Source organism: Melanotaenia boesemani, chromosome 12 (assembly GCF_017639745.1).
Source record: "Melanotaenia boesemani isolate fMelBoe1 chromosome 12, fMelBoe1.pri, whole genome shotgun sequence".
Taxonomy (NCBI): domain Eukaryota; kingdom Metazoa; phylum Chordata; class Actinopteri; order Atheriniformes; family Melanotaeniidae; genus Melanotaenia; species Melanotaenia boesemani.
In genome coordinates this window covers 13,779,905-13,795,593 of record NC_055693.1, presented here as the reverse complement: position 1 = coordinate 13,795,593, position 15,689 = coordinate 13,779,905, and the positions used below count along the sequence as shown (strand labels likewise).

The 15,689-nt window shown below is 36.5% G+C and overlaps 1 protein-coding gene across 1 annotated transcript; it reads left to right on the top strand.

Moving 5' to 3' along the window:
* The first annotated feature begins 4,701 nt into the window (after positions 1-4,701).
* Positions 4,702-14,187, top strand: jam2b (junctional adhesion molecule 2b). The gene is made up of 10 exons (XM_042002008.1): positions 4,702-4,835; positions 7,537-7,602; positions 8,665-8,775; positions 8,895-9,044; positions 10,116-10,297; positions 10,388-10,496; positions 10,591-10,698; positions 12,679-12,697; positions 12,793-12,841; positions 12,994-14,187. The coding sequence occupies exons 1-10, from the start codon at positions 4,784-4,786 to the stop codon at positions 13,030-13,032; spliced, it is 885 nt and encodes a 294-aa protein (XP_041857942.1). The 5' UTR covers positions 4,702-4,783; the 3' UTR covers positions 13,033-14,187.
* The last annotated feature ends 1,502 nt before the right edge of the window (positions 14,188-15,689 follow it).

Below are 15,689 nucleotides of genomic sequence, written 5' to 3'. Positions count from 1 at the left end.
TAATTGTTTCATCAGCAAGGGTCCAGTAAAAGTGGTCCAGTCTTTTTCCCATAAAAACATGTTTTAGGCAAAAATGAAGGATTTTAGGGGTAAAATATCTTACCTGCGAGACTCAGACAGAGGAGCACCAGCGTCTTCATCTTGATCTACGAAGTTTTATTCAGGATTGTAGACTTCTTCAGATGTATTTTGCACAGTGTATTTTTGTATGCACTCGTATTTCCTCTTCACTCTGTTTTTAACCCTGCTGAGTTCACCTAATCTTTATTACCAACTCTTGTCCTGCCCATTTTATTTCCTTGTGCTTAGTAAGTCATAAAGCTCTGATGTTATCTTGTCAAAGGTCCACAATTTCTCCTTTTGTTTCCTGTTGCCATTTGTTTTGTCATAATTAAAAAGGGTAGAAAGTTCATTTTGTCCAGATTCATCTATTCTGTTTATTCTATTCTACAGTCATTGAGATGTAAACAATGAGGAAGGTATCAAACTAAACCTGATGCAAATGTATTCCTTGATAAACTAACACAGATATAAAAGTTATTCTGTGTCTTGGCTAAAGATGCTTATTGTGTGTACAAATTATGGGAAATATTGAGGATCTTTGCTAATTATTAAACTGGAATAGAAGCAATGTAGCTGTGTTTTTCAGTGAATGTGTGGCAGCTTATACAGTATAAAACAAGAGGGAATATACTTGAAAACACAATTAAATATGTAAGATGTCCTTTGAATGAAGTGAAGTATACAGTAGGTCTGTGTAGAAACATTTCACTTGTACAGTAATTTTCAAAGTCAGATGAACTTATCAGTAATCCTGAGTTGGACTCTGAACATTGAAAATAACATTAATTAACTTCCTTTCATTGAGTCAGAACTGGACCTGCATTTAAAAGCAAACTCCTTATTCTTGTTCTTGTTGGTGTATGGTTAATTACTTTGTGTTTGTTTATTTGTGTGTGTATGTATACAAATGAATGCTTCCTGTACAGTTCATTGTATGTGTTGCAGTTTGATACTATTGATGTGTTTTGAGCATAATTACAAACATAACTTATAGTAAGACTGTCACAATTTAGATTTTTACTGTGATTATTGTGGCTAGAAGCATTAATAACTTAATTTTTTGTGATATCAACAAAAATATGAAAAAGATATGTTATTATTTTGGTTTTTTGTTGTCTCCTCATTTATTCATTTTTGATATTGTTACACTCAGAAAGAAGATAAGCAGTGCAAACGTAGCACAAAAACCCTAACTGCAATGATGTTTTGATTTTATTATCTAAGATCAAATATATTACTGTAGGGGCTGGTCTGGTCAGGGGTGGAGGCTTTCCAAGCAGCCACTGGATTTAAGAGGGTTACACAGAAACAGGTTGGTTTTTGCTAGGAGGCATCAGTAACAACAACACTACGATGCTGGCTGGTTCAAACATATCAGGCTAAATAAATTACTCTAATTTTACATCTTTACACTGTTTGAATGAAGTTCAAGACAGATGAGTTTAAGGGGTTAAATGAACAGATTTAAAGGGAATTTTACAGAATCAAACCATGACACATGACTAATGAAACTGTAAACTGAGCTGCTGCTTAGCTTTAATTTGTAGTTGAAGTGAATGTGTAGTAGAATAATAAGCATTTTATCCTTCTGAGGTGTGATCCTATCTGACAGCCACAGCGTTTTGTTGCAGCAAAGTGTGAGGAGGACAAGTCGCATGGCTGTCATCGGATGTCACTGAACAAAGTCCCCCCTTTCATATAGTTGATATGAACTTCACTTTATTAGAAAGTTTGTTTATATAAAAAATGCTTGTGTCAAGGGGAGCAGTGGGCACTTGGTTGTGTTGCGTGCATGTGTGCATGTTAATGTATCACCATGTGTTACATGACATCAGTGTGTCCTGCTCAGAGAGGAGCAGCTGGGATTGCTGATCATGAACAGGTGCTACAGCAGAGATTTGGGGAGTTAGTGTTTCACTGTCTCTCTCTGTGTTTTTGCACACGTGTCAGCATGTATGCGCTCTGTGTGTCTCTTTGTGTGTGCATATGGCCACAAATGTAAGCATGTGTGCACATTAACTGGAGTACAGGACAATGTGCTGTTGTGTGGGCGCTGCTGGTTAGAAACCTAATAGCCAAGGACACAGCTCCATGACAGCTGTCCCATCTCTGCACCTCCTCTTACATTGAGAAAACTCTGTGATTTCCATTCTTTATATTCAGACAGAGGATTACTTACTATATACTATTAAAGTATTAAAGATATGAATAGTAAATGAATGTAAAGGCATTAATTGTATCCATTTGTTCCTTAACAACCAACTTTCTCTTTGAACATGCAAAATGTAGTAAGAGGAGGCAATGCTGGCTTGTTATGACTGAACTAACCAAACAGCACATATTTTGAAGTATATACATATGTAGCTTTGAAACTAATAGAAACACATTGACAAATGCTACTGGATAAATAATAAGTACAAGAAAACAGGGTGACAGTTTGGTCGGTTCCAATATTAAGCAAACTGAGTGCATCATAAAATCAGAACATATCAGATATTTATCTGCTATGTTACATTATATGTGCCATATAACATAATTTATTTTATGATTTATGGTCAAAAGGAGGAGGAAATGAGCTAATGTAAAAGAACTGAGATACGATAAGCTATATATGTGTACAAAAGTATAAAAATAAAGCTAAAAACTGACACTTTCAGACAATCATTGGTCTTCTGAACCATCACTTTTTGCTAGCAGACTTTCAAACACTTATTTACACACCGAATTGTTACCAAGTAAGTTCATTCATTTGAAGACACGTCTACCTGACAAAATCTAATATTCATTATCTTTTAAAACTGGTCTCAAACAAGCCCTGAAAAAAGATATCTGTGTCTTGTGCTCACCACCTAACTGCGTCTGTTTGCTGTTTGTAGCTGCAGAGTTCCACTTACTCAGAGCTTAGAGCCGAAAAATGACATCAAGCCTGTGTTGGTTACATTCATACAGAAAACAAGATAAGTCTGTTTACTTTTTTATGGACTGGTTAAGGTTTAAGCATTTTCTACAGACTTAAATCTAATAACTGAAATGTGCGTTTTAACATAAATCACTGAAAAAGGAAATAATGTATGCAGGAATCTTCACAAGATCAGGGATGGTGATTTTAGTTAGAGAGGCGAAATGAAGAAAAATCTGCACTATGGTACTGTGCCAAACACTTGGTCCACCCCTCATGTTTTATTTAATTTGCACCTTAGTTCTAAAGATTTGACAGCAGTCTTCAACAATAGCTTTCCTTCAATTTCCTTCAGTTTATTTAGTATTTATCTTTACTGAAATGAACTGTTATTGTGTGTGATTTAGCAAAGAACAACCTTTAAATTGTATATTTAGGCTGGATGCCCCATGCCATGTTATTAGCTCCTATTTCTTTTCTTCCTAAAAAAAAAAAAAAAAAAAAGTCAGTCAACACAGTTTGCCAAACATAAAATAATATTTTTGCATTAAAGAGCTATTACCTGAAAACTTTGCATGACTTAGCATGGTGTGCAACATGTCCTAATTTTGATAAAAGTGGACAAGTAGAGGACAAAGGAAAAATTTTATGAGGGGAATTATCTAAAATAAGTGATTCTGGTAGCGAAGACCTGATACAGCACCTAAAAGGTCCATCTAGTTCTTCAGCTGATCTGCTAAAGCTTCATCAGACATGGTTGATGATTCCTCTGCAGAGCCACCAAATTTTGACTAGCAAGGTTGTTAAAATTGTGCAAACTGTGTTTTGGCCATATATGCTATATTTCCATGTATAACACACCTGTTTCAATCAGCACATATCTTTCCAGTTTTTCTGGCATTATACAGTCCCAAATCCAAAAATAGTTGGGGCACTGTAAAATGTAAATTAAAAACAGAATGCTATGATCTAAAAATCTAAGAAATCCATATTTTATTTCCAATAGAGCATGAACAACATATTACATGTTGAAACTGAGACATTTTACCATTTCATGGAAAATATTAGCTCATTTTAGTGATTGATGAACCTGGTGAAATACTCCTTTTATACCCAGTCATTTCACTAATCTGTTAACAATTAACAATGATCAAAATGCTCCAGTTGTGTCTGATTTGTACCACTTACGTTTCCAACTTTTTGTTGCTCCTTTTCCAACTTTATTTTAAATGTGTTGCTGCATCAAATTCAAAATGAGCTAATATTTTCCGTGAAATGGTAAACTGTTTGTTTCAACATCTGATATGTTTTTCATGTTCTTTTGGGGATAAAATATGAGATTTACAAATCATTGCATCTGGTTTTTATACTTTTTGTAATTTGGTTTGTATATAGAAATAAAGCATAAACAGACAACAGTGTTCAAGAACTGCACATTACTAAGGATGACCCGTTTCTGATACGTTTCCCTAAATGTACATTTTAAACGTCAACTATGTTATTCTAATGTAAAATGGTCTTTCTCGTAAATGAACTAAACCTAAAATTATTTTTTATGGAAAGCCTTAAAGCAGCCGTCAGACTGGCATTGTTTACGCTAACATGACGCTGGAACAGCAACAGTATGCCGGGCTCGGATTTCCTCCTTGGCCGCTGGACTCCCTCCTGGGCGCGCGCAATGTCAGTTGTCCTGCCCGCAAGGTATGTGAGCGCGCGCGCTGCGGATGAAACTTTGGAGGAGTTTGGAGTCTAACTTGTTCCATCCAGATCCAGCAGCAAACTCCCTCAGAGCTCAGGGCGGATCTGAACTCGCTACAAGCCATGAAGACCGTGAAGATGCTGGCTCTGCCCCTGCTCATCACCGTTTTGCACAGTGAGCTTTTCAAAACTTTTTAGGGCACTTCTAATTGTTTTTTAAAGGAAAAATAACTATTTATGTCATAAGTCAATAAAATTTAAAGTATACAGTTGTTTCTTTTAGCGTTAAAAGTGAAATATAGCTCAGCCAACATGTTATTCTATTAGCTAACTCTTGATAGTGTTGATGTAGCTAATATTGGGTTTTTAACCTATTTTGTCCATATTTTTATGTTTTTGTTTGTGCATCCTGATGGTACTGTATATTTTATTTAACTGAAAAACAAAAGTGAAGTTAAACTGTATCAAATTCAACACAGTTAGGTAAGTTTAGGGTGCTGTAAAAACACAAAAGTGGGCTCAGGAATGATGGCATAGGGGCTAAATTGACTTTAAATTTGTTTATATATTTTTTTAAAAAAGTAATTAATCCAGTTTTTCTACAAGAACACAAATAAATCAAAATAAAAGCTGAGGTCTTTGAGCCTAAAATTAATATTTAGTGTAGTCTCTGAAGGGATTTTGAGAAGTGTTTTGCTTAAGAAACATTGAACTGTGTAGTTAACATTAATGAATGATAATACTTTCCCTTTGGACTGGAATTTTCATATTGGCTGAGAAATGGCTTGTGTGAGTGAGCTTCTGCAGAACCCCACATGGGGAGGGTGTTCTGCAGGGAGGGGGGGTGGCAGGGAGTGGCTGGGCTCCATGTTTACACTGAGCCTGCTGATGCCGTTTGAACCCGAGATCCACAGGCTGATGAGATGCATCAGATGGTACCTCAGAGAAGTTTGAGATCCCACCGTTTCAGTTTGAAGATAGCCCCCAACTGACCCTTTTGTTAATTGGACTGAGATGAAAATGACCTCTCGCTATCAGGAAAAATGCATTTGATGTTGTTGTGGGAATCCTAAAGGGCAGAGGCTGCTTTTTAAACAACACGCTTTATGGTAGTAATTGCAGCTTTGACGTGTGTTTGTGTTTTTGATCTCTCTTGTATTTACCAGTTAGGGCCAGATATCCTCACACAGATGAAAAGATTAAAATCTGCTCAGTTACTAAAATACGTGCTTTAAATATATTTAGGGAAAAATCCACTTTCAATCACTCTCCAGTTTTTTTTAAGGGTTTTGTTTTTTTAATTCCATTTTTCAGTTTCTGCTTCAAAAAAATATTTTGCATTTGAAAACTTTTTATTGAAAAATAGCACATTTTTGTAATAACTAATAGCATTTTGCACAGACAGTATGTTATGTGGCTTATAAGGTTTCAGATGAAGTGTTAAAGTTAGAGCTGGGTCAAGGTAAAGTATACAGTGCAGGGTGTTAGGGTTCAATCACATCCTCAAGTGTGTCTGCGTGTGTGGTGCGTCAGCTGAGGAGTGTAAGGTTACTGTCATACAGAGTGGCTTTGTGTGCAAAAGAAAAACACTCGCATGTGTGCACCATACACACACACACACACACACCTAGTGTGTTTTTTTCTCCCTTTCTTGTACAGAGACACAGTAAAACCATTAGTGACCCAAAAGTTTAAAGCTGTTTTCAAGTATTTGACACAAATTTCTGTATGAAGTACACTTTATTTCTATGCTTTCAGTAGTGTGCATGTTGTATGTTTCTGAATGTGTGTTTGCTCGAGAGTATGTTCTTGCTGGAGGGACATATCACTGACAGGGGGTTATCAGATTAGGAGAAAGCAGCTTGTCAGAGGGTGATGCATCACCTAAATTCCTGCACACCACCGCTCCTGGCACCACCAGACACAGAAGCCACATATATGTCCGTCTTTCATGGTGTGCATATGGGCTCAATTTACCGGGCTTGTGAGTACACGGTGGTTCCAACTGCTTCTAATTATTTTTACTTGACTTTAAGTTTCCAGTTTGAATTTAGCACAGTTTAGGTTGGGAATATGTAGGGATAGAGAGTGCACTGCTATTAATACATACATGAGTGTGGGGGTTTAAGAATAATAACTAGTCGTGCACATCCATTATATATATATGTGTGTGTGTGTGTGTGTTATATGTATATGTGTTATGATGGGTGCAAAGCAAATCTATATGATACTGAGAATGAAATTACAGTACTGTAAATAATCCTGTCAAGTATTCTTTAAAGTTGACGTGAGTTTCCCTCTTTTTTGTCTAGTTCTTCTGTTTTTAAAAATGTTTACATCTTTAAAAGGTTTACAAGTTACATCTTTAAAGCAACACTACATAAGTTTATGACCTTAAAACTCTGTGCTTGTGACTTGTTTTGATGGCATATTGACATTCATCATGAACATTCCTGAAGCTGTTGTCTCCCTGCAGCATCCTGGGGCTGAGAAACTGCTCTTCATAACTTTGTGTCACAGCCCAGAGCTGTCGCTGGAGAGACCTTAATAATGAAACTATATGCAAGGCGGGTGCCAAATAAATCTATGTTAAAAGCTACCAAACTTAAGTAGCACCACTTTGAATTGTCATTTTTTTTTCTCCAAGGTATCAAAAATGGTACTAAGTATAAGTATCAAGTTTAGAAATTCGTTTTTTGTGTCAGCCCTACCTACCTTTTTTGTTCACAAAAAAAAAAACTTTTAAAAAAAGAAAAAAGTCCTGTAAATACTGAGGGATGTAATACTTGCTGTCATTAAAAATGTAATTAGGAAAACTCTCTTGTACTTAAAATGTTAAGAATATAACTATTAGATTGATCTTCTTACCTCTGCAGGTCCCATCTGTCTATCGGTGACTGTTAGCAGCAGTAAACCCAAAGTGGAAGTTCACGAACACACAGGTGAGACTGTGCAACCCTCAAGTTATTTCCCCAATAAATCTAATTTCTATGTTTTAATGACAAAGACATTAAATGCAATTTCCAATGTCACATGTTTGCCTTAAACAATACTTGATGTTTCATTATTTCACCATCATCAAATATGGTTTTCAAAGGATTTTTGTCACCTAAATCCAGTTTGAAATCTGTATAAAATCTCAGCAGCTTCCAAGTTTGATTTTTTTATGTTCTTTTAGTATAACATCTCATATCAGCATTTTCTCTTGTCCAAAACAACTAGTCCAAATCAACAGATAAACCAAAGCAAAACAGGTTTATGCAGATTTTAATGGATTTCCATAATCCTGGCCCAGCAGGCAGAGTGGGCTATCCTTCCTGATGATTCAATCACCTGCTCCTCTAGTATGCATTTTAAATTACCTAAGGCCACGATTTACAGATGTATCATCAGTTTGTGGATGTTGTTATGACATAAAAAGCACTTCAGGTATAAAGTTGTGGAGTAACAACTGTTTGAGGAGTTGATTTGAAAAGCACAACATGAGTACAGTCCAGTCAACATTTTCTTGAAGTCACCTTAGGTGAAGAATTCCTTCTGGTGGAATTCCACTAGAAAAGGACTTAAGACTTCATTACGTCAGCTGCACGCTTGTATGCAGAAGCATGTAAGAGTTTTATTAGTCTGTATGATCGTAAAAATAATACCACCTTGAAAACATGGCCTTGGAGGTTTCTTTTATGTTCAAAGTCAATGCCAATCTAATCCAGACAGCCCTTCAAACAAATCCACAGTGAATCCAGGAAACATTCATACACCAACAACAGTAAAACCATCAAAGAAAGTTATTTAAAACCAAACAAAAACATGTGATTACAAATATTACAAAACTTTAGGAATTGGTGTAGAAGGAAATATTCACAGATTAGTCCTAAGACCTTATCAATGTGCCCAGTATGACTTGCTGATAGCATGACATCAGTGCATAGCTGGCAACAGAAACAACACATTAAGCTAGAACTGAAATTTGTAATGTAAGAGGTATTTGTACTTTTTACTCCCAGATGCTGTGCTGGCTTGTGAATTCCGGACAGAAAAAGATCAAAACCCTCGAATTGAGTGGAAGAAGAAAGGAAAGGGGGTGACTTTTGTTTATTTTAATAACAAATTCGCTGGTGAGTAAAATACTTTGTCTCAGTTTTAGGCAAAATAAATACTTTTTCAACATTTCTCACCTTTTGTTCTTTCACAATTTTATTACCTTCAGTCATCTTTCTATTACTTTTCTCTTCAGGATCTTTTGCAGGACGGGCTAAGATGGAGGGAGCAACGCTGACGATACACTCTGTCACTCAGAAAGACTCAGGAGAATATCGCTGTGAGGTGACTGCCACAGAGGACCACGTCAACCTTGGGGAGGCTACTGTAACCCTCAATGTGCTCGGTAAATGCATATGAATTTATACAAATGCGTGTAAGAATGAGAGTGTAACTTGTGAGACAGCTGAAGTTCTAAAGTTTGCTTAGTTCGGGACAGGAAATCAGATTTGAAAGTGGGTTTCTCACCATAAATAAATGAGATATGGACACATGCCTACACAAAACAACACACACGGGCAGGTGTTTTATTCCCAAATTCTAACAATGATTTTTGACTCAGCTGCATTTCTGAGATGTGGATATTATTGACAATATTATTTGATTTTATTTGAGACTGGGTTCTGGTTTTTGCATGAAACAGGGTAAAATGAGCAAGTAAGGAAATGACACAATGACACTCTGAAAATGTTTCGTTTGTAATCAAGGCTGCTTTTAAAGGGAACTTATAAGGAACTGTGTTTATGACCTTGTATCTTGTGAATATATTACTGTGCTGCTAGGCAACTGAAGTGCATGTTATAATTTATCTATCAAAAAAGGTTTAGTATTTTCCACATTTCATCGTCGGGGTTAGAGATTAAGAAGGAGGTTGGGATGGAATGAATAGTATCTGACTTTGATGGCATGTGTATCAGTAGATGTTTACACATTCATCCTTTAGCAAAACCCTCCGGCATCCACAAGCTCCCAGTTAATCAGTGTGTGAGTGAATGTGCAGTCTTGTGAAATTCCAGTCTTTCCTGCCTTTTACCCTCTGGCACGCTGGGATAATGTCAAGCCCACAGTGACTCTGCAAAGTGCAAACTGGAAAAAAATGTGGATTTCACTTTTTAGTGAAACTAATTCATTTTTCTACAGAAAATCAGAAGGTTTTGCAGGTAGAAGTTACAAGGCTAAAAAGTCATTTTTATTAGACTTGAGTCACTTTAATGGTGGAATTATGTGACAGTTTTAGCTTTTATCTATTTGCAGTAATAAAAGAGGATTTTGATTTATTAGGAATCACTGAAAACTGAACAGCGTACGAATAAGTCCATAAAGTTGATATAAAGTGTTCAAGAGTTGCAGACACTATTTTCTCTGAATTTGCTTTTATTTTTGTAAACTCATTGCACTTTCCTGTCTGATACCTAAGTACCTCCTCATATCCCGTCCTGTGAGGTGCCAAGCTCTGTGTCTGTTGGCTCAGGCCTGGAGCTTCAGTGTAAGGATAAGCTCAGTGTTCCTCCTGCTACCTACCGCTGGTACAAAGATAACAAGGCTCTGACGGCCACAGCAGAGAGTCCTTACAGCATCGACTCAAACAAGGGCACGCTAGTAAGCATGTTTGATTGTATCTGTTGCTATCCTATTAGCTGGTGCACTCTTCACTTCCTCTCTTACCTTATATCTGTTTGTTTGGAGCAGAAGTTTAAAAGTGTGTCCAAAGCAGATTCAGGGATGTACCGCTGTGAATCCTCTAACAGCGTGGGAGCACCAAAAAGTTGTGTGGCACAACAGCTCAAAGTTATTGAATGTAAGAATTTAAATGACATGAAAAACACTCCTTGGTTCTTGTGTCTCTGCTGACAGAAAACTGAGAAAATGACATACCTTTTTTTTCCTTCCAGATCCTTTGAATATGACAGTTTTAATAGCAGGTGCTTCAGGATTGGTGGCGCTCATCCTGTTCTGTTGCATCTGTGTTTGTATCTGCCGCCGCCGGGGCTGCTGCAAGAGTGAGTAGTGCAGTACTGCTATAGTGTCATATATGTTTAGGTGTGTGTGTAGGTGTGTGTGAGAGAGAAACCCCCGAATGTGTGCATCACTTAAACTTTACTTTTATATTTTAGACATAAACATATGTCTTTTTCAGACACCTAAGTAGGGCTGCCTACTTAGGTGTATACTTACTGCCTACAGAGACGACTGTCCCTCTCCATCAGAAATTGAATCTGCCACAACGTGCTTCCTTTTAAGAAGCTCGTGCATCACCGTTGTACCGCCATGGAAGACAAGTTCTATCTTGGAGATGTTGCATTGCACTTGCGTCTCTTGAACTTATATAAAATGCTCCCAAACTCTTAAATAAAAACATTTTGGCCATCAGCTGTGAGTTTCTCCGTGTTTACAGCAGTGATGCAGCATGCCATGGGCAGTGTTGCAAAGTCCACTTGTTGGGCTTATTTTCTGCTGCACTTTTTGGGCTTGTTTTTTCTTAAGTATATTTATCAACTCGGGCTTTCTCTGCTCCCTTTGTGAAGCTGTCCTGATTCTCCACAAAGCAATAAGCCCTGGATGCATAACGGGAAACGTGAACGCAACAGTTCTTTTTTTTTTTAAAAACTAGTGTCCACAGCCCCGTTTCCTTGGTTACCACAGGCATCCAAACTGGCATGCCCCAACCCACGCACATGCGCAACTTCACTTGACAGACAGTGACAATGCCTACAAATAACTAAGGAAATATGTAAAAAAAAAAAAAAAAAAAAAAAAAAAAAAATATATATATATATATATATATATATATATATATATATATATATATATATATATATATATATGTGTGTTAAAGAGTAGGAGAAAGATGTTTTGTGCTTTGGAGGGCTCAACTTGTAGCAAAGATTACATTTTTAGCAGCTTTTAAGTTATTCTTCTCTGCTGGTCTGACTTGAAATTATTGTTGAAAAATTACTTTGTGTTTGTTTTATATTTTATACAAAACTGTAATTAAATTAAATGAATATTAATAGAAGAATTTTTAAAAATGTTCTTTTACAAAAATAACTAAAAGTTACTTTTAACAGTAACACATTACTATTTGGTGTAAGTAATCAACAAAGTAACTGAATTAATTTTGAATGAAGTAACTGTAACTAGTTACTTTTTTTCAGTAACTAGCACAACACTGCTCATGATATAAGTATGCGTATCCACACATTTTAATCACTCTTTCATTCTGTCAATATACAAGTTGATTGTGATAATCTTGCTTGGTGTCATCACGTCACATGGCGGTTGTCCCCTGAATCTGCCTAACAACCTTTGATGCCTTCCTCTACATTGGACACTTTAACTATTTTATGTCCACTTAAATGTAGTTTTGATGTCAACACATCAGTCAACATGATTTGAAGTTTGACAGCTTTGTTTACTGTTCATGATGTGCTGTAAACAAACTAATGCAAATTCAGGGATGCCTCCATAAGCACATGGACTACACACCACAGGCTGTTTTCACCATAGCAACCAACCTACCGACACAAAATACTCAGATTTGTTATTTGGGTCCAAAATGCAATTTATTACAACTAGAAATAAAAGCAGAAATCTGTTTCCTCATTCAAAGGGGAAATTTAGCGTCTTACAGCTCATTGTTTGGATTATATTGCGCTCAGATTTACTGTTTTACTGTTCTGGTTGTGGCTTCCAGCCAGCAGTTGTTTTCAATGACAACAGTCTGGTGAACTTTACAAAACCAGGTTCAGCAACAAGTGACAGTTGGTGAATGTATTGATACGTTAAGCAGCTATAGAGTAGAATATTTCTCTGAGACCACGACAGAGTTAATCAGAAAAAATGGACAGAAATATGACTCTTCATGGGTGAAGGTTGTTTTTTTTTTTTTAGTAATTAACCACTGTTGCTAATGAATATTGAGGTAAATGTCTAACTTGTGATAATGATGATATCCTTTCTATTTTTCCCATTTTTAACAGAAAACAAGAAGACAAAAAGGTGAATATTTCATTTTTAGCTTTCTTTGTGTTGTCTATAACTGCACAATCATCTGGCAAACAGCTCATACTTGTCGGTCACCTTTCATCTTTCAGCACCAAGTCCTACAACCCTCCACCTCCTCCACCTCCTCCAACCCGCAACGTGAGTGATCAAAGGGAACGTTATCGTGTCGGGCCTTGTTTAGCTTGCATGAATTCGGAGTTGCCATTAAATGCTGTTGATAAGTTGCTGATAACGCTTGTTTTGACTTTTTAAAGGAAACGTTTCCTCATATGTCACTCTGTTCTCTTCAGCTAAGGCACTACAAACAAACTCAGTCCTTCATGATCTGAGGAGGAAACACTGATTTTATCAAAAATCTGAAGTGTACAGTTACTGCTTGATTTTGGACGGCTGCCCACTGCTTTCTGCGAAGGACACGCTGATGGAAAGACCTTTAGACCTCAGGAAAAAGCAAAGAGTCGCAAAGATTTCGCAAAGACCTTGTTGACATCCAAATGCACTACTTTATACCTTTTTTCAAATTGTGTAAGATATTCTTCTTAAGCTCTTTTGTGCTGTTTGTATGAAAACAATTTTAATCTTGCTTGAAGATTTTCTAAGAGCTGTCAGGTTCAGATCCTCAGCTCTCTGATCCCACCTATAGGTCAAAGTCTAGAACTGCACACTGATATTAATACTACACACTGTATATTTTAACAGGTTGTTCTTAACTTCATAGTGGCATTTGATAATATTTACGATTATATATATATATTGTTTTATATGTTTTATATTAGTTTTCTCCATTCAGCTTTTTTTTTTTAATTTTTACATATTTTTGTATTTGTGTTATTAATGTTTGTACTGTATGTTGAGTTCAAGCTGTTTTTCTTATGTTTCCCATTAATCATTGGTTGAACAGGTGTCTGCACACACTGAATGGTCTTTATAAATATTCAAGATCATTTTAAGTTTATTATATAATCATTAAAAAAACGCTTAAAACTTTTGAGTTTTGGTTTTATTGAAACAGAAAAAAGGACTTGTGTGTTTTATGATGGATCAGAGGCTTTAACATCAGCAAGTGTAAGATTTGTTTGTATGTAAATAAACATGCTCGGAATGAGCCAAACACTGCTCATGTGTTATTAAAATGTTTGTGTATTCTAATCTTGATCGTTTTAGACTTTAATCCCTTTCTTACCATGTTTCTTATGTTACGGCTTCATTGCCACAATTTTTAGGTTTATACTTTATAATTACTTGCCATTTTAAAAGAAAATTTCTCTCTTTACTCCAGGCTTTGTGGCCTCCACAGTATGTTAAATATGTTAAAGAGTTAACTCTGTACTTGTATGATTTGGAAAATTAGCACTATCATATGAATGTTGGAACTATTTCATTAATCCATTAATGGTAAAGCTCATTCTGTGTTTTTTTTTTTTTTTTTTTTGTCTGTGTGTTGACGAAGGTGCAACCAGCATGCAATGAAATGTTAGACTTATGGCGGGTGAAGGTTGATGAAGTTTTCTAAAATGTAAAATAAAGTACAAACCCAAACTTCCCACTGATGGTTTCTGATTCTGTTTTCATCTCCTTACCTTTGTGACACAAGCCCATTTTAACTCGGTAACCGGTGTCCTTTCTGTTTGGAGTTTGCATGTTCTCCCTGTGTATGCATGGGTTCAGTCTGGCTTCCTCCCAATGTCCAAAGACATGCATGTTAGGAAAACTGGTCAGTGTAAATTCTCTCCAGGAGTGAGTGTGAGCATGAATGGTTGTTTGTCTCTCTGTGTTGGCCCTGCGATGGACTGGTGACCTGTCCAGGGTGTACCCTGCCTCTCACCTACTAAATGCTGGGTTAGGCTCCAGCTTTCCCTCAACCCTTAATGGACAAAGCGGTACAGATAATGTATGAATTAATATTTTTTTTATCAGATAAAGTAAACTATTCAATGGAAAGACTGAGTAGCTCATTGCATAACAATCACAATCACATCAGTAATGCTATATCTGCCTTAACAACCCTACAAAATGTGTTTTTCCTCGGACAGAGGATGGGTGAACATGTGCCTTAGATAATATCCACTGACCAATGTTATCTATTCTCTCTATTCTATCTATTTACATCTAGTAAACTTTACCAACACTTTTGGGGCGACACACGGTACCTTTAATCTTGAGCAAACTACAAATTTTTATTTTTTCTTTTGACCACTAGAGAGCACCAGAACAACAGTAGTGTGTGTGTGTGTGTGTGTGTGTGTGTGTGTGCAAAGACTAAAGACCTGCACGATGCCAGCCATTATTCATTATTTGTCTAAGAACAGTAGCACTATTGTTTCTCATTTTTGTACTCATTGTTCTTCTTATTATGGTGGCTGTAAATTTAAAGCCCTGATGTGCACATATTTCCTGCAGTATTAGTTTGCATGTCTCTGAAGAAGATACATCATCTGTACATGTCTTTGTATGTTGAAGATTTTCTCAATGTTTCTGTCACTTACTACACAGTCTAAGTATCTTTGCATGTGGTCTTTGCATCTTTCTATAACTGTAAAATGTACACAGTAATGGGGTCTATTGACGTATATAATAACCTTCTGTAATGATCACACAGTAAGTGGATCCTATTGATTTGCATTAAGGCCATAAGGTACAGTAGCTCAGACATTTCTGATCAGCCACTCTGGCTGCAAACAAAGGACATCAGCCATGCTGGAAAATGCAAATGTGAATTTTGTGGCAGTCTGTCAAGTGTGGGAAAACTGTATCCTCAGTGGGAGCTGCTTTTGCTTTCAGCATAATGACAACACATTACAAATTTGTACAATGTTTTGTTCTGCTCACTACTCAGGGAGTTATGTATGGTGGAATAACAAAACATTTTCACACATTATCAGATGATATTTTTCTCACTGTTTATATCTGAACAAGTATTTTTCTGTCTGTGCTTGAACTCTCTGTTGGTGGCCATTTAATGAAAACTATTCTGTATAAGGGGAAT